At 44.8% G+C, this 22,659-nt stretch overlaps 2 protein-coding genes across 2 annotated transcripts; one reads left to right on the top strand and one right to left on the bottom strand.

Annotated features, from left to right (window-relative positions):
• Positions 1–1,005: 1,005 nt before the first annotated feature.
• Positions 1,006–4,413, top strand: ndufa3 (NADH:ubiquinone oxidoreductase subunit A3). The gene is made up of 4 exons (XM_056285965.1): positions 1,006–1,049; positions 1,398–1,472; positions 3,051–3,128; positions 3,903–4,413. Exons 1-4 carry the CDS (start codon positions 1,043–1,045, stop codon positions 3,992–3,994), a joined length of 252 nt encoding a protein of 83 aa, XP_056141940.1. The 5' UTR covers positions 1,006–1,042; the 3' UTR covers positions 3,995–4,413.
• Positions 4,414–10,327: 5,914 nt separating this feature from the next.
• Positions 10,328–21,455, bottom strand: zgc:158689 (uncharacterized protein LOC791177 homolog). The gene is made up of 14 exons (XM_056286346.1): positions 21,408–21,455; positions 20,962–21,037; positions 19,793–19,879; positions 19,025–19,086; positions 18,768–18,839; positions 18,463–18,600; positions 17,651–17,803; positions 16,507–16,683; positions 15,360–15,999; positions 13,116–13,314; positions 12,417–12,482; positions 11,271–11,526; positions 11,148–11,188; positions 10,328–10,400 (listed from the first exon to the last, which is right to left on the bottom strand). Exons 1-14 carry the CDS (start codon positions 21,453–21,455, stop codon positions 10,328–10,330), a joined length of 2,088 nt encoding a protein of 695 aa, XP_056142321.1.
• Between the last annotated feature and the right edge of the window lie 1,204 nt (positions 21,456–22,659).

Below are 22,659 nucleotides of genomic sequence, written 5' to 3'. Positions count from 1 at the left end.
CAATGTAGCGGATTGGTGATCCGCCCGTCTAAATCTCCCTCCTCTTCATCCTGCCAGCTAACCGCCCTCCCCCTGCCCCTAAACCCCCCTCCCCCACTCCAACCCCCCCCCAAATGCTCGGAATCATCTGAAATGCCGAGAAAAATGGTTTTTAGCCGTTTTTAGAAAATGCGTATTTTGCATAATTATGCATAATTATTTTAATTTTCTGCTATTTTTCTGGTCCTCTCTGGAACAATACCTACCACCTCCAAAAAAAAAAAAAAAGAGGATCATAAGTGCATTTTTGCAAAAATGCATATATTTTGCATAATGCCAAAACATTTCTAAGTCCCAGACATTTTTTTTATATAGGTGAAAAAAATCAAAGCTGCTCAGAATCACCTGAAATGCCGAGAAAAGTGGTTTTTTAGCCATTTTTAGAAAATGCATAATTATGCATAATTATTATAATTATATTTTAATTTTCTGCTATTTTTCTGGTCCTCTCTGGAACAATACCTACCACCTCCAAAAAAAAATTAGGACCATAAGTGCATTTTTGCAAAAATGCATATATTTTGCATAATGCCAAAACATTTCTAAGTCCCGGAATTTTTTTTTTATATAGGTGAAAAAAATCAAAGATGCTCAGAATTATCTGAAATGCCGAGAAAATTGTTTTTTGGCCATTTTTATAAACATGCATATTTTGCATATTTATGCATAATTATGCATAATTATAATGTTCTGGGATTTTTCCCTTACTCTCTGAGACAATACCTACCACCTCCAAAAAGAATTAGAATCATAAGTGCTTTAGTTTTCGGTCTCGCTATCTACACTAACTAACACACACACACATTACGAAATTTTTCGCGTAGATGATGCTACACATAGTTGCGCAGCAGGTGGCGGCATGCACGTTCAATTTTGGTTCGCGGTCTGTCGGCTAAACGACGAAGAAGAAAAAGCGGCGGAAGAAGACGAAGAAGACGCTCGCGTTCCATTTTACGTCATTTCCCGTGAGCGCCCACGGCTTTGAAAAACTACAGAAGGCAACATGGCGGGTTCGTACACATTTTGTCACCTCCGTGCGCTCAAGCCGTGAAATAGCGGGTTTATTCCGTGTCCCGCCCATATAACTGAGCTGTTTGAACGGTCTTAATTGCTGCAAAGACGTTGTGGCTCTTCCTCTTCAAATAGGTTATTTAGTGATATTTAATTAAGAAATGTGACCTTGGATTTACAGCTAACGTTAGCTGCATAGCAAGCCGGCGGACCGGCTGGGTGAGCTGTTGACATGGTGTGTGTGTGTGTGTGTGTGTGTGTGTGTGTGTGTGTGTGTGTGTGTGTGTGTGTGTGTGTGTGTGTGTGTGTGTGTGTGTGTGTGTGACGCTGCCTCCTTGTGTGTCCAGGGGTCGGAGCCTTCCTGAAGAACGCCTGGAACAAGGAGCCGGTGATCGTCACCTCTTGCACGGTGGCGCTTGTGGGTGAGGCGCTTGCTTGCTTTCCGTGTGTTTAATTGGCGTTAAAATACGCTTGTGTCAACTAAGTTAAGGGGGCAACGTCGTTACCCCCCACCGCCGTCTAGCTGCAGCGTGTTTAAGCGTTAGGCTTTACACCGGGTCCTTAGAGAATTGAGGCCATTCAGCAAACGATGTTCGAGATGCTCAAAATATTAACTTGCATGTGAAAATGTCTGTTGCTTCTATGTGGCATTCGTCCCAAGAATGGACCTACACGTCTGTGCATTGTCTGTAACTGCACATTTTGAACGTGGGTGTGTGAATTAGCTTCTCCAAGTTTTCTCATGCTTTACTGACAGATATGACAGCAGATATGACATCTTTCAGGTTTTATTTTTTTGTGAAGCACTTTGTGGCATTATAAATTATTACTGATAATAACATTTGGTAACACTTAAGTATGAGGAACGTAGTCACCATTAATTAGGTGCTTATTAGCATGCAAATTAGCAACATGTTGGCTCTTAATTGGTCATTATTATGTACTCATTAATGCCTTATTCTGCATGGCCTTATTATACAACCAGTAAGCCATTAACTATGAGTTTTCCCTCTATAACCTCAGAAGTATTGCTTATTAGTAGTACCATCTCAATATGCTTTGCTTAGTGTGGCCTTTATAAGGTGGTAGTACCACAAGAAGAGTTATTCTCCCTTACTAACACTTAATGAATATGGTCTGTTCTTACATAACAAAACACAAAACTACAAGTGTTCATAGTGTTACATTACTGTAAATTAAGTTTTTGTTACTTAGAATATGTTCCCCATACTAAAGTGACATCTTGATCATTACTAATTCACTAGTAATTAAGTTTTTTTATGTTCCCCATACTAAAGTGTTACCTAATGTTTATATAGCACTTTTCTAAAATTGCCAAAGTGCTTCACAAAAAAAAAAAAATTTATTATGGCGGCACGGTGGCACAGTTGTTAGCACGGTTGCCTCACAGCAAGAAGGTCCTGGGTTTGAGCCCCGGGGTAGTCCAACCTTGGGGGTCGTCCCGGGTCGTCCTCTGTGTGGAGTGTGCAAGTTCTCCCCGTGTCTGTGTGGGTTTCCTCCAGTTGCTCCGGTTTCCTCCCACAGTCCAAAGACATGTAGGTCAGCTGAGTCGGCCGTACTAAACATGGCCCCTAGGTGTGTGTGTGTGTGTGTGTGTGTCTCAGCCCTGTGTGATGGTCTGGCAGCCTGTCCAGGGTGTCTCCCCGCCTGCCACCCAATGACTGCTGGGATAGGCTCCAGCATCCCTGCGACCCTGAGAGCAGGATAAGCGGTTCGGATAATGGATGGATTATTATTATTATTATTATTACTGTGTAGATCTCGCCATAGACTTCCCCCCAAAACTCCAATTTCGAATGCATTCGTATTAGTTTATAATTTGTCTGATTGCTGATTATTGTCTTGACCGTCTCCTATTCAGTAATGTCTCAAACATTTACTTTCAGATGTTTGATTAAAAGGCAACAAGGCAAAATGGCTGTACTGTGGAAATGAGCTCAAATTGAAAAATATCAAATGTATGACCTCTGTTTCCTCAGGGCTTGTGCTGCCATTTGTCAGTCCCCTCACAAAGTATTCAGCAATGATAAACCAAGCTACGCCATACAACTACCCAGGTAAAAATGGTTATTTTACACACATTCCTCTTTATTTTCTAATACACCTCCCCTAAGATGTTGTACAGAGGTGAAGCAGCTTGTTAAACCACCCGTTTAGGAGATTTAATCATATACTTTAAAATCTTAAAAATCGATTTCTTTAATTAGCTTCTTAACATAACAGGGTCTTGTGTAGACATACTGACAGCAAAATACATCAGTTTAGCTTATGAGTTTTCTTTGTTCTCATATCACCGCTTTGAGTTAGGCAGAACTAACATGGAGGTTACTGACGTCAGGTAATCTGGGGATCTTGTATACCAGTCAGTTGTGAAGTTGTCAGTTTCCTGCTTATAGATAATCCTCAGGAAAACTGCTGTCTGTTGAATAAAACATGCATGGCGGCACCATGCCAGTCCTAGCTAATTCTGCCATGAATAGCAGAGTGCTAACCAGCTCTCACTGACCGCCGTATCGTTGGGTTGATTGTTTACATTGCTTGCAAGTCACCAATATCGCTCATTATATGATCGACCATGCCCACACTGTCCTGGCAGGCAGACTCTAGCCCGTAAGCCAGCGTTTTGAATTATTTTTAATTGTGCTTGTTTACTGACCTCACCTGGACGCCCTAGGTGAGGTGAGGTTGTTTATTGAAACTTTGGGTAATGCTTCTTAAATCGCACATCTTTAATATCGTATAGACATTTTTAAAATGTGAGCCAAGTTATCGGTGGCTTTAATATCTGCTCCACCAGGCATTCAAACTGCCTTCTGTATCTTCTGCCACAGTTCCTGTGCGAGACGATGGAAACATGCCAGATGTCCCAGCCCATCCCTGTGAACCAAAGGGACCAAACCTAGAGTGGCTGAAAAACCTCTAACTTCAGATCCTGTGCTCTGCCTGTTCCCGTCTGCATAGCTGCTCCACATGTCAGTGACCCACAATAAAAAATTCTGTCTATTTAATATAATTCTTGTCCATGATACTTGTTTGTTTGGATCATACGTTCTCTGAATTTGGACTGAATACATGTTTTTGCACTCTTACCCCAGTGATAAACTTTAGAGTCGTGATAATAATCACTTGCCTCTGAGAGCCATGTGTATGCAGGTTTTCATTTCACTCGAACATGACACCAGCTGACATAACTAACTGGCACGCCCCCATCTGACTGAAGGTGTTTTTCATGTAAAATCCTCACAAAACGCCACACTTTTTGTCCTGCAAATTTTTATTGATTTCATATTTGTAAAAATTACAGTAACATTACATAAATATGTGCATATATATGTATATATATATATATATATATATATGCACCCTAAAGCAATTTGCTGACATGATTCCAGAAAACGTGACTACATGTGACAGCCAGTGTATTGCACAGTAGTAGTGTGTTTGGGAAAATTAATAAAAATAGACTGCTTTGTTTGTTCTACAAACTTCTTGACAAACATGGTCTCTGCTAAATTTTAAATCAGAATATCGAGAAATTTGCTAAAAAAAGAAAAAATGCACTGAATAACTTGAATTTCGTGGGACATCTTTACTGGAGCTACATTGACCACAATGAGCCTCGTCTGGCTGTTTCAGAGTAAAGTAAATGTTCGGGGAGGTTGACGCCCTTTAAGTTTTAACAGATTTGATGCTTACAAGGCCACAGAAAATCTTGGTGTCCACTGCAAGGCCGTTGTAATACTGTGTGACCGTTACATCTCAGATGCCTGCAGAAACTAAGCTGAACACCAGTGTCAGGCTCGTTGTAAAGGAAGCATAGCTGTCCAAAGCTGAGGTTTCTGCTTGCTGCAGCACCCAGAGTTTTGAAACTACGGGTGAACACAACTGATCCTTCAAGAGGCTCAGGTTGACAACCTGGAATTAGTTTAACGCTGCACTGCATTAAATGCATTTCTTTCCTTGTACTCACTGTGTTACGTTAGTGAACAGTTATGATATGATGCGATACTGCATGAATCTCTTTAAACAATAGGCCCGTAGTGATAGCGTCACCATATCACACAACAGCACTCAGAAAGTTCCCCTCGTGCTGCTTGTATACGGAAGAACGTGTGGCCAATTTGTTAATTTACATGTATGCAGTAATTGTCCCCCTTGTTCTTGTGTAAACTTTACTGATAATGACACCCCACACTAGTAGACGGACCAACGGTATCCCTGGTTTGCTTCTTAAAAATGTTAGCAGAACTGGAGATTTGCTTTACTGTTTTTCATAGCATATTTATTTCAAAACATGTCAACGCTCAGTATTTCAGGCAAGGAGTGTTTTCCCCAGCAATACCTCTCATGAGATGTCTTCCATAGTCTACATATGTCTTCTGTAGTGTTTCATATTCTCATGAGGTGTCTTCCATAGTCTACATGTCTTCTGTAGTGTTTCATATTCTCATGAGGTGTCTTCCATAGTCTACATATGTCTTCTGTAGTGTTTCATATTCTCATGAGATGTCTTCCATAGTCTACATATGTCTTCTGTAGTGTTTCATATTCTCATGAGATGTCTTCCATAGTCTACATATGTCTTCTGTAGTGTTTCATAGTGATACAACCAAGAATACAGTTGAACAACACCGTTGGAATATATTCAGAATAAAACAGCTGTGGAGAACAGTGTGCAGTCATAAATCAATATTTCACTCTGGCAGAATTGTTTGAACCTCCAACAAGCCGGCATTTCATGACTAGTGAAGCACACATGTGAGGCATGGCGACGACCACAAACTTAATTTCACTTTAAATAACTTCATCTAGGATAAATCCCACCCTCAACTTTCTCACCCGCGTCAGAACCAAGGCAATGACATGTCCGTTTGTGCCCACGGTCTCACTTCTACTCTTGCTGTGTTTCAAGAGGTTGGTGGAGGGTGTCCGAGTAGCTTAGCGGTTTATTCCGTTGCCTACCAACACGGGGATCGTTGGTTCGAATCCCCGTGTTACCTCTGCCTTGGTCGGGCGTCCCTACAGATACAATTGGCCGTGTCTGCGGGTGGGAAGCCAGATGTGGGTATGTGTCCTGGTCGCTGCACCAGCGCCGCCTCTGATCGGTTGGGGCGCCTGTTCGGGGGGGGGGACTGGGGGGAATAGCGTGATCCTCCCATGCGCTATGTCCCCCTGGAGAAACTCCTCACTGTCAGGTGAAAAGAAGCGGCTGGCGACTCCACATGTGTGGGAGGAGGCATATGGTAGTCTGCAGCCCTCCCCGGATCAGCAGAGGGGGTGGAGCAGCGACCGGGACGGCTCGGAAGAGTGGGGTAAATGGCCGGATACAATTGGGGAGAAAAAGTAGGGTGGGGGGGGATCAAAAAAAAAGGAGAGGTTGGTGGAAAGCTCTAAATGCCAGTGTAGACAGATCAGCAAGATGACAAATGTTGGAGGCCGACTGCCATTGTAAATCCCCCGAGCTGTAGCACACGGGACAAGTTTGGCCTCGGGGCTTTCTGCCAAATTCATTGAACTTGCCTAAACGTCACCTAACCTCAACTTCACCTGAGCCTAACGTTCACCTCAACCGATAGCTAACCGTCCCCTAACCTCGCCCTCAACCTAATCCTAACCTTAATGCATTCTGCATGACTGTAGTCCACTGACTTCTGGTTTCTACTGCAGTGGTCACACCAGATTCCTGTTTGTTGGCGTGTGCTATTGACAATTGTATATTTGTCACGATGCCTGCAAGTTTCACCATGGATAAATGTCAACCACATGCACACAACTGTCGACAAACTTTCACCTGCACCTACCAGCAAATGGGTGAAAAGTTACTTCCATCCGTCTGTAACTTGATATGTACAACCCGAAACTTTTCACCCGTTAAGTTTGTCGGCAGTTCTGTGCATGTGGTTGACATTTATCCTCGGTAAATCTTGCAGGCATCGTGACAAATATACCATTGTCAATAGCACACGCCAACAAACAGGAAACTGGCATGACCGCTGCAGTAGAAACCGGAAGTCAGTGGACTACAGTTATGCACAGAGTCGACTGAACGCTTCTGTTAGACCGGAAACGTCCTGGCAGAAAGCCCTGAAGGCAAACTTCTCCCGCGTGCGACCCGCACCGGAAACCCGACTTGTTCTACGTATGTGCAGCGTTGTCGTTGTTGGCTGGCGCAAGGCAAGCGTGGTTAGGTCCGGTTTGAACAAACTGGGTTCCCGGTACGGATCGGGTAGTGACAGCCATTGCCCTTCTATGCTGGTGCACGCACTAAAAAGTAAACCTTCTACCAAAGTGAAGTATCACTTCATGAAAAAAAGAGAAAACAAAAAACAAAAACAGCCAAGTAAAAGTCAGAGCATTTGATGAGTTTTTTTTAAAAAACACTTCTTTCAAGCATAAGTAAGCATGAGCTAAATACATTTCTGCAACATCATTAATAAGTCAGAGTAAGTTGTGTCCTGTGCCGAAGCTATTTTATACAATGTGTGTGTGTGTGTGTGTGTGTTAGCCACCTCTTGAGTGCAACGAGGTGCGAAGAGATCACAGTAAGTCCATGTCAGAACACTGATGATAAAACGTAGACACACTTATTAGGACAGGAACACAAACCGTCTCACTTTAAACACACATATTTCACTGTTCAACAGTTTGCTAGGTGACCCTAAAGAGCTGCAACCCAGATAGCAGAACTGCTGTGGCCCGGACCCGCCCCACATACCACGTGGAATGATGGCACTTGGGCGGTCTGCTCCCGTTTGCCAGATCTGGGCCAGAACCAAGCCATAGCAATGCCGCATGTGCCACATATTTGCCAAAGGTGGCCCATATCTGTTTTGTGATATTTGGGCCATATTCACCATTTACCACACGGGCCACTTCAGGGTCACATCCAGATCACATGTTGCCCAGAGCACCGCATCTTTGCCAAAAAAGGCCCACATGGGATTTGGCATATTTGGGCCATATTTGCTGTTATACTTATGGACCACTTCAGGCTCACATCCATTTTGTCAGGGCCAGAAGAAGGCCATCAGTGCCGCATCATCGCCTGAAGTGGCCCACATCCAGATGCTATCTGGGGAGGCAGAGCAAAATACTATTTCGATATCTCTAGTTTACCATTAACACTTGCTCAGACACTGTTCAACCTCCCTAAAACTTTCTTCATCACCTTCACAGTCATCATTTCCCCGGTAAACATGCAAGCCTATCATCAGTCTTGGCCGTCTCATCCCTCTAGAAGATTCTGCAGTGTCTGATTGGTAAACATGCAACTACAGCTCCAGCTAGGTGTTGTCTAGCTTCAGGTTTGGGACTGAAAATCAATCTAGAAGATACAAATTCGAAAAGACTAAGCACTGAGATCCCTCACTCCCAACGCCTTCGGCCCTCAGACACACGCTCCCTCTCTCACCCTCTGAAGGACACTTCTCTTACCACAAGTCACACATCCAAACCCTCAGATGTTACCCATCAGAGGGACCCACTCCTGCTCGCCTCCGTGAAGCCGGCGAATGCATTTCCTCGTAGCGGTTTCTCCACACCGAGCAAAGGCATGGCGAGGATTTCCCTCTCTGATCCCACTGGAAAAACTGAACTACAAGTCTCCATCATTCCCCTAAATCTGCAGATGACGGTCTGAAACTCCAACAGTATGCTTATAAGGTTTAGGACAGCATGTGTCTCTCTTCCTTTTTTTTAAAACAAATTTTTTTTTACAGTTGTTATTTTCAGGTCAGTAGGTAAAATGTTCATCCGTCTACTCAGTTCAGACTGAACGTACTGACGTCAGTCTGACCTACGCTCACAAAACACAAACTGTGCGATTTTACAGCAGCAGAAAATACCTTATTTACTTTACGATGATTTTAGACATTTCCTAAGCAAATCGTACAGCGTCAAAATGAACTACTCATCTTCCTGTTTCACAAACTGTCCATATTCTGCAAAATAAACTTTAAAACATTTTAATATGCAGAGTTAAAACGTGAAGGCTGCAGAATGTCAAGCAAAAACCTTCAAATAGGAAGAAAAAAAAACATGGCTTGAATAATTCTACGAGAGGAAACGAAAACGCACGTTCCAAGCTCCCGAACCGCCGTCGCCGGGAGCGATCCTGGAAACGCTATCCTGGGAAGGAAACCTACAGTAGGAGCCTGTCCTGTTCATTGACGCTTCACACTGAGGAGAATCTACATCACAGACACACAACCTGATATGAGGAGCCAGTCCCTACACGCGGTGATCGGGGAAAAACCTACGCTTTTCACTAACAGCACAGATTTACACAAGACACACAGGTACGTCATCAATGAGGCGTCTTTAAAAGGTAGCCGAGAGTATCAAGGGCATAAAAATGTAGTTTCTCTCGTCTGGCTTTTTTTCTTTCCTAACACTACAGTGATTTTTCTATACATGTTAAATGTGGGTAAGGTCTCGTCTTATCATCTCTACCTTCATCTCATTTCATTCAAATACAGTTTTCGGATTTAATAGTTGGCTTGATTTTCTTCCTCTTTTCAGAGATTCAGAACTACAAAAAGACTAAAACCATCCAAACGAAATGAACCGCAAGTGTCAGCAAACACGAATCAGCTCAGTGTTAAGCGACACATCGGCCTTTACTTATTTAAGAATTAAAAAAAAATAAATCATTTTTTTACTATGCCACACACTGACACTCGGACGCGTGGTATTATAGATACGAGCCTCGTAAGTCTTCATTCAGTTAAAATTAATAAAATCATCTTATTTGAAATGTTCTCCCAAGGTGATCAAAATAAACCGCGAAAATAACTTCAGAATTCAACCGAAGGCTAAACACAGCAAGATACCACCGACAGCAGGGTCAAACTACACCTCAACGTGAGATCACCATTAGTCCAGTGCTGTGTGTACACACTGCTATGTGTACACACTGCTATGTGTACACACTGCAGGGCTCGATGCAAGACTCGCTAGGGTACAATTTACTCATGTATCATTCTCACCTCGCTGTTCACATTCACTTTTGTAAACACCCACCATCAGATACCCGTGCATGTTCAATACCTGGAGTTGGGCCACTCATGTGTGAGTGGCCCAACTCCACGTTCAGAAATTAGATTTTTTTTTTTTTTGGTGTGTGTGTTTACACTTCTGAAACAAAAATTCAACATGTGTCACATTTGAAAAAAACAAAAACAGAGTTGAGTTTAAGGTGTAGTCTGAGTGTCATCTAAGACTTCACACCTGCGGCCTCATCCTGACGGACCCGGGTTCACTCAATGATGGGAGCAGAGCGGTCATTGGTGACAGTTTTTCGGAGCCGGATGTGAGCGAATGGATTGGTCCTGAAAAGAGAGGACGGTCAAAAGGTTTACGATACAGCACACTAATAGGTATGGTTATCTGCAGTGCTGAGACGATCCGTCGATTAATCGATTGGTTGATCGACGGCAAATGAATCAGTGAGCCACTCATCAATTAAAAACACCAAACACCTGGTGGTTGCAGTTTCATAGACTTGCTTGCATTCCTCAGACTTATGATTATCATTATGAAATGAACACATGAGTTTATTTTTTAGACATCATTTTGGGTTCTGGAAACTTAAAGATGGGCATTCGTCAGTATTTGGATGTTGAGTCTTTGATTTTGATGCCGTTGTCGTGGAAACATTGTAACGTTCTTTGCGACTGTCATTGTTGCTGTGACAACAGCCAACATCCAAGGCGCTCGACTCGTTGCCTGCACAGGCAGATGGTGTCTAGTTTGGCCAACTCAGGGAAATACTGTCAGAAAAGGGACATGTCTGATACGTCTCTGCATACTTGCAAAGGATCTTAATGTATCAAGATCCTGGGTTAACTTTACATCACATCACCACAGCTGTTATGACAAAATCTAATTCCTGGAAGCGTTAGTCACACTTACGTCCTGGTTCAGGACGGACACAAACAGTTGAACATCACACCCATTTCTGAACACCTTGTGTCTGGTGTCTCGTCCCTTATTTGATGGGGGAAAATGCCTGCCATGATATTATCTGGCGATCGCTGACATCTGCAGATTACTTGTATATCAGCGCTAATATTTACCTGGTTGGGGAGGGTGGCGGTGAGGCTGAATCTGAGGAGATCTGCATTGCAGAAGAGACAGGAAAATGAGAACCACATTTGATATTAAGGTTTTAAAGTTCTGTTACAACGAAGCAGCTGTACCTCTTGCATGAGCACTGACAGAGAGGGCCGGCTGGGAGGCCCCATCCACTCGAACTCATGACCTTTTCCAATAGGCCTCAGGCTGAACTTGTTGCTGTCGGCCATGCTGTACGGGCGCGGGCGGAAGGTGCTGACCCTCTGGGGAGGAACAGAGCGCTCCTCATCCGACTCCAGAGTCAGGGCCGGCAGACCCGGAGACACCAGCTTGTCCAGTTGGCCAGTGCTGGTGCTGTTGACCTTAGATAACAGGAGGCAACTGCAAGGAGGACCACGGACAAAGTAAAAAAAATGTGCAAGTCATAAAGACAAAGGAAATATTTAGGAGTGATGTGAGATTAAATGTAAGGTCATCAGCAATGCGGTTGGTGTTTGAAAGCAAAGGGGGAGAGTGGTGAGAGATGAGGCTATAGAGAACGAAAAGATGGGAAGGGCAGAAGACTCGAATCGTGACTGTTTGAAAACAAGAGTGACTTCTGGAGGCTTTGTTTCTATGGTGAACAACAAAGGAAAAGGGAGGGACATTTAATTTCAGCACAAAAAATGTCCCTGGGTGGCGTAGTGCTCTATTCCGTTGCCTACCAACACGGGGATCGCCGGTTCGAATCTCCGTGTTACCTCCGGCTTGGTCAGGCGTCCCTACCGACACAATTGGCCGTGTCTGCGGGTAGGAAGCCGGATGTGGGTGTGTGTCCTGGTCGCTGCACTAGCACCTCCTTTGGTCAGTCGGGGCGCCTGTTTGGGGGGGGGGGGGACTGGGGGGAATAGCGTGATCCTCTCACAGCCTACGTCCCCCTAGCGAAACTCCTAACTGTCAGGTGAAAAGAAGCGGCTGGTGACTCCACATGTATTGGAGGAGGCATGTGGTAGTCTGCAGCCCTCCCCGGTTCGGCAGAGGGGGTGGAGCAGCAACCGGGACGGCTCAGAGAGCAGGGTGATTGGCCAGGTACAATTGGGCAGAAAAAGAAGTCCCTGATCAGATTCCTGTATACCAGAGCATGTTATGATTGCCTTGATTTATTTTTATTGACATTGTCAAATTAGCAAAATGAACCAAGGGCAGAGACATGACAGGAAGTGTTTCTGTAAGCTGTAACGTCAAGATTAATGCTGTGTTTTAGCGAAGGCAATCTTTCGTGGTTGACTGACCTGCTGTCAGCGTTGTCCATGTTGTTGGGCTGTGCCTGAGTGTAGGAGAAAGGGAACCAGCCTTTCCTGAAAAAAGTTAAGTTTAGTCCAAAACTCTTGAGTAGGAAGTACAAAACAAGAGTAAGAAGCAAAGTTGTTTAACAAAACCGATATGGAGGTGCAAGCTCACAGAAAAACTTTACCAACAGTTATAGTAACACCAGTAATCAGATTCAGTCATGTTTTCTAATGAACATGTGGGATGTGGAGTGGTCAAACACCACAATTACCAGCATCACCAAAGCTGTCAAGTTAAACAAAAATAATGACAATCTTCAGGGTTGCATCTTCATAAAATCAACACAAAAAGCCATTCAAGCAACATAGCAACGTATCTGAGTGTGTGTGTCACAGTGTCGGATCTAGAGATTTTTTCCTGGGGTGGCAAGACTGTGTCCCAGAGGTGGCAGCTGCCACCCCTTTGCCACCCCGTAGATCCGCGCCTGTGAGGGGGAGGGGGATTCTAAATCGGCGACTTCTGTTTGAGATGAGTTTGGTGCGGGTCTCATTGACCTTCACCATGCATGTACATAAAATATACTTTAAAAACATATTATCTGATTTATAAATGGGGTGGCAACAGGGGTGGCAAGACTGTGTCCCAGAGCCCTTGCCACCCCGTAGAGCCGCGCCTGTCTGTGTCGTGCTTATGAAGCTTACCGCCCGGTCCGTTCATTCTGACCGTAGTGCCACCCGTCTCTGGGCTCGGAGATGAGCAGGGTAATGCCATCACCAGGCAGGAAGTGAAGTAAGCAGGCTCCGCCCCCTAAACTTGCCTCTGACCGTCCGGGAGTGTGGGCGAAGACGGCTTCTACACGAGAGGGTCCCGATAGGGGCAACATTCTAGGGAGACTTGAACCTGGATGGAGGGGAAAAGGAAGAAAACCGATGGCAATGATGGAGGAAACTGGTAATACCATTATAGAGATGGACACCAGAGGTTAAGAAAATAGATCAACAAGACCTGTTGTATAAATGTGGTCATGGCAGGGCCCTCAGACCTAGACAGTCATTTCCCTAACTCTTCCAATAACATCAACTAAGACTCATGGTGAGGTTGCATTCAGTGTACACCGATCAGCCAAAACACTGAACCACTGATGGGTAACACAACGCCACCTGTCAAGGGCTGGGACATACTCGGCAGCAAGTGAACAGTCAAGTTTTTGAAGTTGATGCCTTGGAAGCAGGAAAAATGGGCAAGCGTAAGGATCTGAGCGACTTTGAAACGGGCCATATTGTGACGGCTAGACGACCAGGTCAGGGCACCTCCAAAACGACAGGTCTTGTGGGTGTTCCTGGTATGCAGGTCAGTACCTACCAAGAGTCCAAGAAAGGACAACCGCTGAACGGCGCCCAAAGCTCATTGATGGGCGTGGGGAGTGAAGGTTCACCCGCCTGGCCCGATCCCACAGAAAAACTACTGTAGCTAAAACTGCTGAAAAAGTTAACGCTGGCCCTGATAGACAGGTGTCAGAACACAGTGCATCACAGCTTGCTGTGTGTGAGGCTGCGTAGCTGCAGACCGATCAGAGTGTCCATGATGACCCCTGTCCACCATCGAAAGCACCTACAATGGGCATGTGCGTATCAGAACTGGACCACGGAGTAATAGAAGAAGGTGGCCTGGTCTGATGAGTCACGTTTTCTTTTACATCATGTGGCCATCCGGGTGCGTGTGCGTCATTTACCTGGGGAAGAGATGGCACCAGGATGCACTATGGGAAGAAGTCAAGCCGGTGGAGGCAGTGTGATACTTTGGGCAGTGTTCTGCTGGGAAACCTTGGGTCCTGGCATTCATATGGACGGTACTTTGACACGTACCACCTACCTAAACATCGTTACACGCCGGGTACACCCCTTCATGCCAACGGTGTTCACTGAAGACAGGCCTCAGGTGGTTTTGATGTTTTGTCTGACTGGTGTATGTGGTCCGAAACCCTGTAGTAGTCTCCGATTTGAACTGAGAAGAGACACTTCAACGGCTGCTTTTAAACCCTTACTCAAAACACGTCTGGAGTTTACCAAGGCCAGTCAGCCCGCCGCTTTCATTAGCTGCTGATCAGTCACAGGATCTGTCATCTCATCGCATTTCCCTGTTCTTTTATAGTCACTATCTTAATGAGGTTTTAGTTTATCTATTTTACTAATTCACTTTTTTATTTTCTCCTTACTCCATTCCCTTTATCCCATGTTTTTGTTCTGTTTATCCTCTTTTATCTTTACCCACTTTTGACCCATGCACTCTGACATACCGTTAAGTGTACTGGATTGCATTTTAAAGGATAGTTGTAGTTTTTGCCATCATGCATGTTGGTTCTGATATCGACCTACTCACAGGCTTCTGCATCCACCGTTTTACAACAAACCAGAGCATCCGACGTATTTCAACAAGTCCAATTCAACCCAGTTATCTAAACCACACACATTACTGCCTGAAATGTCTAAATTTATCAATGGTCGATCACATCGCTGAGCTGCTTCCTGGTTCAGCTTGCAGGGATGGCCACCCTTTACTTGCCACAGCTAATCCTACTCTTCCACTAACTGCCTGCCCGGCACAGTAGAGAAGTCGCAGGTAATGGGAAATCGTGTACACGGTCTAACTGATGCACCGTGTTTAGTGTTGTTGTGTAAAGGACAGGTTTAGGCCTTGTGTTCCGTTGCCCTGTAAAAGTTATAAAGTTATAAACTGTTCTAAAGCTGTGTCTAGCGGTGGTTGCGTGTCCAAAATTAAGCCAGAGAGTAAAATGACATAACTGACATGCATGGTGAAAACTGCACAAAATAAGACCCAGGTTGTGAAAAAAAAAAGTAATTGTCCTTCAGTGTATTAGATGTTTTACATATATACATAAAAGTTTATAAGTTTTGGGTGCTTTTGATTTGATTGAGACATGTTACCATGGAAACCACCCATCCGCATTTCACTGACAGGTCTCCTAGGCAGTGGCAGCGTTGCCGTTGCAGATATGTCCGCAGCCCTCATCATCAAAGGATTGTGGGACAGTGAGGAGGCACTGCTCCCGCCGGGCCCCACCTGTTGGTGCAGCAACTGCACTGGGGTCAAGGCCCTGGACAGGGGCGCGCTGTGGGGCAGCGGGGGACTGTGCGGAGCACTGTGGGAGATGGGGAGGGTCATGGCCAGGGTGGAGCTGTGCACAGTGGAGGCCTGGCTGAGGGACAGCACAGTGGAGGGGATGAGGCTGGGAGAAAGGTTGGAGGTGCCGGTGGCCTGAAGGAGGGGGCTCTGCTGAGTTGAACCACTGGAGGTGGTCGGGGTAGATGCACCCGGGCTGGCACTGCTGCTGCCCTCAGCCAGGGGGCTGCTTGAGGTGCTCAGAGATGCGCTGGTGTGCTGGGGGGTGTCTCCTCCCAACGTGCCGCCACTGGCCCCTGAGGTGGCAATTTGGGAGCGAAAAGTCTGTGGGGAGCCCTGGGGCGGGGGGTTGTCGTTCTGCGAGGATGAGGGGACTTGCCGCTGCTGCTGGGAGCGACTGGAGTCTCCGTTCAACAGAGGAGGGACTTCCTGGACAGAGAGCCTCTAAAACACAGCGACAGAGAATAGAAAAAAAATTATTTATACTCACATTTACTCATTTGGCAGAAACTTTTATCCAAAGCAACGTAAAAGAGAGTCAGCAGGTAACAGATACATTGAAAAGTTACCAGCTGACAAGTGCTAGATGGGAATCATATCATAGTCAAGGCCGCATGTCAAGTCGAGCACATTTAGTGTCGGCGTGCCTTGGATCATCAAGAGTCGGTGGCAGCAAAAATCAAAGCACAAAAAAGGTTATCGCTACAAAACAGTTAAATGTCTGAGTTTGCTAATTCAACAAGTGACAGGGCTGCCACATGAAGTTCGTCAAATTGTAATTTCGTATTCCCGTTTAGTAAAATGTCCGTGTCAAACAGACTGTACATTAACCCATCACATCAGCTACGGAGTATCCAGCCACCATGAAACTACAACCACAGGTGAGTTTTCCAAACAGTGTAAAGACAAACAGTAATCCGACACATTACAGACGGACTGCCGCCGTCTCACCTGCTCTGGCTGGGAGGTGCCTAACTTGGTGTGGCGGAGGACCTCAGCGATCCCTGAGGCCCCGGAGCCTTGAGGAGCCGTGTGGCGCAACAGGTTAAGGGCCCGTTCTGGGAGCTTAGTTGGCTGAGAACAGGACTGTTGCCACGATGACAGTTTCTGGGACAAAAGCTCTCTCACCTAAGTTGGATTCAGAAAAAAAAAGAGGTAAGAAGGGTCATTAATGAGTGGCTGTAACTAGAAGAAAGAAAGCCACTTTATTTTGTCATTGTGCAGTTGTTTGGTTACAGTGAAATGTGTTCTCTGCATTTAACCATCCTATTGTATAGGAGCAGTGGTCAGCTGCAGCGCCCGGGGACCAACTCCAGTTCTTCTTTCCATTGCCTTGCTCAGGGGCACAGGCAGGAGTATCAACCCTAACATGCATGTCTTTTTGATGGTGGGAGGAAACCGAAGCACCCGGAGGAAACCCACGCAGACAGAGGGAGAACACGCAAACTCCACACAGAAACTACCAGGGACAGCCTGGTAGTTTGAACCCAGGACTTTCTTGCTGTGAGGCAACAGTGCTGACTGGGCCACCGCGCTGCCCCCAACTGATAAATGGATTGATTGATAAATCATCGGTAGGGTGCTTACAAGTTCTTACAACACACTTAACATTAGCAGTTACATTAGCAGTCGGTATAAAAATGTTCATAACCGTCTTATCAATATGGCTATATCTACTGCCCTCCCCATTTTTATTTCTATTTTTTTTTAATCTAGACTTGATTTCTTTCTAATATTTACCAGAATAGACCATCTAGACCTAAAGATTTGCCCTAATCTTACCCATCTAAGACTTTGTGCAATAATGTCAGGCCTAAATTCACATTCTTTTTTTTTTTAGACTCTGGTGTTTTTCTTGTAACACGATTATCACCAGTTGTTTGAAGTTCATAAGATGGGTATGAATATTTGAGAGCTATCTGCTAATGTTAACAAGTATACTATGAGAACTAATAAGTGCCCTCATACTCATATATTGATCGCTGTTTCAGCTATCGATTATAAAGCGTGACAGAGATAAGCATATCAATAATCAACTGTCATTGATTGAACATGCCAGATCATGCCCAGCGTGCCCCCCCCTGGTGTTTATCACCTTGCAGTGGTAATTGATGAGCAGCTTGGTGACAGAACACTGTCTGTCAACCAGGAAGCAGTATCTCCTCCTCTCCTCAGTCAGTGCAGACCTGTAACCCACCGCCACGAGCGTGTCCAGCTCACCTTGTCGACGACTCATCAGTTCCACAAACTGAAAAGCAACAACAACAAAAAAAGCTGGGAAAGTTTTCCATTTCGAGGCAAACACCAGTTTACACGTGGACATGAGAGTGACCTTTAAAACACAATGTGGGGATGGCGGCACAACAGCGAAAGATGTGACATCATATCCTGTCTGCTGAGCAACGATAACGAAGTCAAAATCCCAAAATATCGTCCCTCATCCCCAACTCCCACTCTCACACACACACACACACACACACACACACCCTGCCCCCGACCTTTTCTTCCAGAGGAGCCCCTCCCCTTTTTTTCCCCATTTGTTCCTTCCAAATCACCAAATCCTCTCTCGCTCTTATATCACCCTTTTTCTTCCAATAAAAACTGCTGCACTAAGGTGCTTGTTTCATAAAGACTCAGCTGAGGCAGATTGGGTGTTGTTTTTTTTCGCGTAATCTTATTCACAGTGGCCTGATTTGTGCAGAAACACACTCACAGTTTTAGTCCCTTAATTCTTTTGAATAAGATAGATATGATCCGTGCTTGTGGAGGTTTATTGTTTCTCAACACTTAAATACATCAGATCTCCATGTCTGTCACTTTGGGCCTGCCCTTACACAACTGACGGGGGGGTGGGGGGTGGGGTCACAGTTCAGCACTGCGTAGTTTTGGTTCCTGGGTTGCGGTTACCTGCATCTCCCTGTCTCCATACTTGTTGGGGTGGCGGCTGCCTTGACTCTTCCTGCGAAGTTTCTTCAGCTGGGACTGGCAGCGCTCGATAGACTCGGACTTAGACTTGCGCTCACTCTGGTACTTCTTCAGTGTGGCCTGAGGAGCCAAGTGAGAAAGTAGGGGGGAGAGAGAGAAAGATGCCGTGAGAAACGGTAGGTTGAAACAGCATCCGATGACAAAGGCTTTAACAGACTAAACTGCTAATAGAAGTTGCAGGTATGCTCAAAGTGCCGACTTTCATCGGGAAAAAAAAAAAAACCTACGGTGAGATATTTGATGTCCAGCTCCAGTTTCTGCTCCAGCTGGGCGAGCAGCTCTGAATGAAACAGCTTTAACTGTAAATGGACAAGTTCGGTGTAAGTTGTTTAGCACACCACGCCAGCACTCCAACATCCACAGTCAGTCAATTAACCAGACTATTGATGTAGCACATTTCTTACAGCAAAACACAATTTGATGCACTTTCCATGAGAGGCCTGTCTCTTGTAAAACTACCAAGATCAACAGCACTAACACCTACCACGTCCTCCAGCTGCACTTGAATCTGTCTGTGGACCTCAGCCATCTGAAACAGCGTGTCTCCTAGATGGGAGCAGAGGACAGGAAACAGTGGAGACATTACTAACACAGAATATATGCAGAAAAAGAAAAAAAAACAAAGTCTGCCGTTGTACGCTTACTCCCTCAAAGACAGAATATACAGCGGTGAGACCCTGAGCGTTACGCCTGTCTGCTCATATTGGCATTTCAGTCACATAAAGGACAACATACATATTGATACACTTCATCATGTACAGTCAAACTGTGAAATTATCTGCACTGCCATCAAAAGACAAATCTTATAATTCCCTCTTATCCTCTGTTGTTTCATTAGAAAGTTGTTATTTTACTGATTGTGTGTTAACTGGGCCTGGCTATCAGCTGTGAGTTTGTGGTGCGTCTGGCATCTCTCCCTCCCTCACTCCTGCCTGCCTGCCTCCCCCGCTGTTTTCAGCATTACAATGAGATCATGTGGTGTTGTTAATCTCTCAACAATGACTCTACTCTCTCCCTCATTCCCTGCCGCTCTCTCTCTCTCTCCCTTCGTTTCCTCGTTCCCTCTCTAGGCCTTAAACGCTCAGCCAACAGCACCTGCAACACAGTCACATCATTACAGCGCTCATCTTGCCGTTGTGTTCGCTTCCTGCAACTTTATGGGGCGAATTGATTATCCATCCACTGATCTTCATATTTGGGGGGGAAAAAAAGAAAAGAAAGCCCCCTCCGTCTCTGTCACTCCCCCACTCACCCAGTTCTTTGGAGCCCTGGCTGTCGCTTGCCAGTTCTCCCAGCTTCACCAGTGCATCGAAGTAGCCCTTGGCAGCAACCGTCACCCCTGAGAAGGACAGAAGCTTTTTTAGCAGTGTCTGGTTTGACAATGAGCCTCTGTACATGATCTGTAGGGATGCAGCGATAACCATGTCAGTCATCAGTACTGGAGATTTTACTCGAGACTAAAATACGGCACCAAAATCCATGAGTAGAGTGTCATCAATGAAAGCAAAACGGCTGGACTTGTGTTTTCTGGCACACGGAAGCCTCTTTTTCTTCAATGGTGGAGAAAAACTGACAACTCAGAATCGGTATCACCAGTGAAAACGTGACACTGGTGCATCCCTGATTACTTGTACACATGATTTCTCATTTGAGGCGGTGGGTTTAACTCAGCCCTGCCTATAGTGACGGATCCTTTTCCAGGAATATTCAGCATGTTACTCTTTCCAATCTTCTTTCAGCTTTTCCCTGTTTTTCATGTTACTCTTTCCAATAACACACTAACAAAATAAAAATCCTGTTCAATGAAACACATTTTACTAGATGCTCTACCTTTTAGCTAATCATCATTTTGTTTCTTTTATTTTTCACATCTATTTCTTTGTTGTGACACAATAGACTAATTATCTTACATGCACTTCAATTGTTTTTCATTTTCCCTGCTTTTGTTGATTCTGAAGCACTTTTAAACTGACTTTTTGTTGTATTTCTTTTCTGCTTGTGATCGTTTTAATTTGCTTCTTTCTAATGTAGAGCACTTTGCATTTCATATATGAAAGCTTCTATTTAATAAAGCTTATTATTATTATTATTAAAATGCTGAATGGACTGCATTGATATAGTGCTTTTTCTACAGAGGACTCGAAGTGCTTTATAATTTGTGCCCCACATTCACCCACTCACACATACCAACATATCATTATTAGTACTATTATTCATCACTCCGTCTGGGTTTATCCACGTCCCGGACATGGATGGGACTGTAAGCTCAGAGGTGTTGCAACGACTACGCGTGTCCAACAGTTTACAACTACTATATGTATGTACGTAGCGGTGGACAGACTTGTGAGATAGTGTCACCCCAGTCACAACGTGTTAGGACCCACAGGGTAGGGAAGTAAACCTAGCATGAGTTTCAACAACCTGTCAGGGCTTTCTCGTAGTTTTTCCCCATGGCCACGAAGTTCTTCAGACTGGGATTGAACTGGTCCAGAATCCCCTGCACAAAAACATACACAATTAATATTCTGCTTTTTTTTTTTTTTTAAAGGCTGCACAGAAAATCAATTTTGGAAAGCACTTCTGAAGGGGAGATTGTTTCTCCAGCAGTACAGCTTGGGACAGTGGTGTCCAACCTGCTCCTGGAGAGCTCCCCTTCTGCTGGTTTTCACTCCAACCTTACTTAACATATCTGATTCCACTAATCAATGTCTTGGTCAGCAGGGTATCAGTAGAATCTGGTGTGTTAAATTAGGGTTGGAGTGAAAACTGGCAGGATGGTAGGAACAGGGTTGGACATCACTGATCTAGGACATTCACATGAATTCATTCTTACAGTTTCATCGTCACGTCAGACAGAAATGTTCTACCTTATAGACATTTTCTGTCATCTTGTTGACCTCCTCTGTGCGAGACATGGTTCCCCACTCAGTGTCTTCTCACTACGTATGTGTTTAAAGTCCGCTCCTCCTGTTGGTCAGGGTGGGCCCTTATGCTTCACGCTGGACAGGAATCCCCTGAAAAATGTAAACAACGCAAGTATTGACTGTTGTAGACGCTCGCAAAATCCCACTGAATATTTTGAGAAAAAAATAAAATAAAATAAAAACAAAAACACAATCCATCCATCCATTATCTGAATCGCTTATCCTGCTCTCAGGGTCGCGGGGATGCTGGAGCCTATCCCAGCAGTCATTGGGCGACAGGCGGAGAGACACCCTGGACAGGCCACCAGGCCATCACAGGGCCGACACACACACACACATTCATACCTAGGGGCAATTTAGCATGGCCGAATACAATAGAACACAATAGAAGTGGCAAAAACTCCTAAGACTTATTCTTCCAAGAGTAATTCAAAGGACTTATTTACATTCATCTACACAGCGATAAGCTGCTGAAAATGATGGCTTTGATCCATCCAAGTACACAGATGTCCCCCCCTCTAAAACTATGTCACATGCATGGCCACGACTGCACACCTTTGGAATAATGTGCATAAACATACTCCATACATTTATATATACTGTATATGCACGCACACGCACACACACACACACACACACACAAACACAAGCACACTGATGATGTCTAGACCCCTGTGTAAGACTGAAAACTTATCCCAGCCCAGATTTGTATTCTGCCCCAGAAATGACCATTAGCAGACTCACATACATACATACATATACACACATGGTCCTTAGTCTAACTGGGGTTTGTTGTCACCCTGTAAACTCTCTCCCCCTCTATCTAATCCTGTGTATAGTTAAATACCGGTCTTTTCTCAATTGCAATCTTTCTCATGTTAGGTGCATTTCATTCTACTTTTTATGCACTAAATGTGCTATGTAAGTTTGATTGACAGGCTCTGTGAGTGGGAAATGTGAACACTGGTGCGAGAGAGTAAAGTGCATTGGTGTATCACAGATATACATTACACCCAGTACAGTAACGGCGAGCCAGTCCGCCTCGTGTTTTAACTGAGCGTGGCAATGTTATTTGCCTGACTCCTTCTTCACACGAATCACATCTGCGTCTCAGTTGCCAGCTCCTGCATTATCACTTCACAGCATAAAGGCAAGCCAAATATTTCTCCTAGACTCATGTGCCAGACCAGTTATA

This window comes from Lampris incognitus, chromosome 9, assembly GCF_029633865.1.
Source record: "Lampris incognitus isolate fLamInc1 chromosome 9, fLamInc1.hap2, whole genome shotgun sequence".
Lineage (NCBI taxonomy): Eukaryota > Metazoa > Chordata > Actinopteri > Lampriformes > Lampridae > Lampris > Lampris incognitus.
Note: the sequence above shows the minus strand (reverse complement) of the source record. Positions and strands in the feature narration are given on the sequence as shown.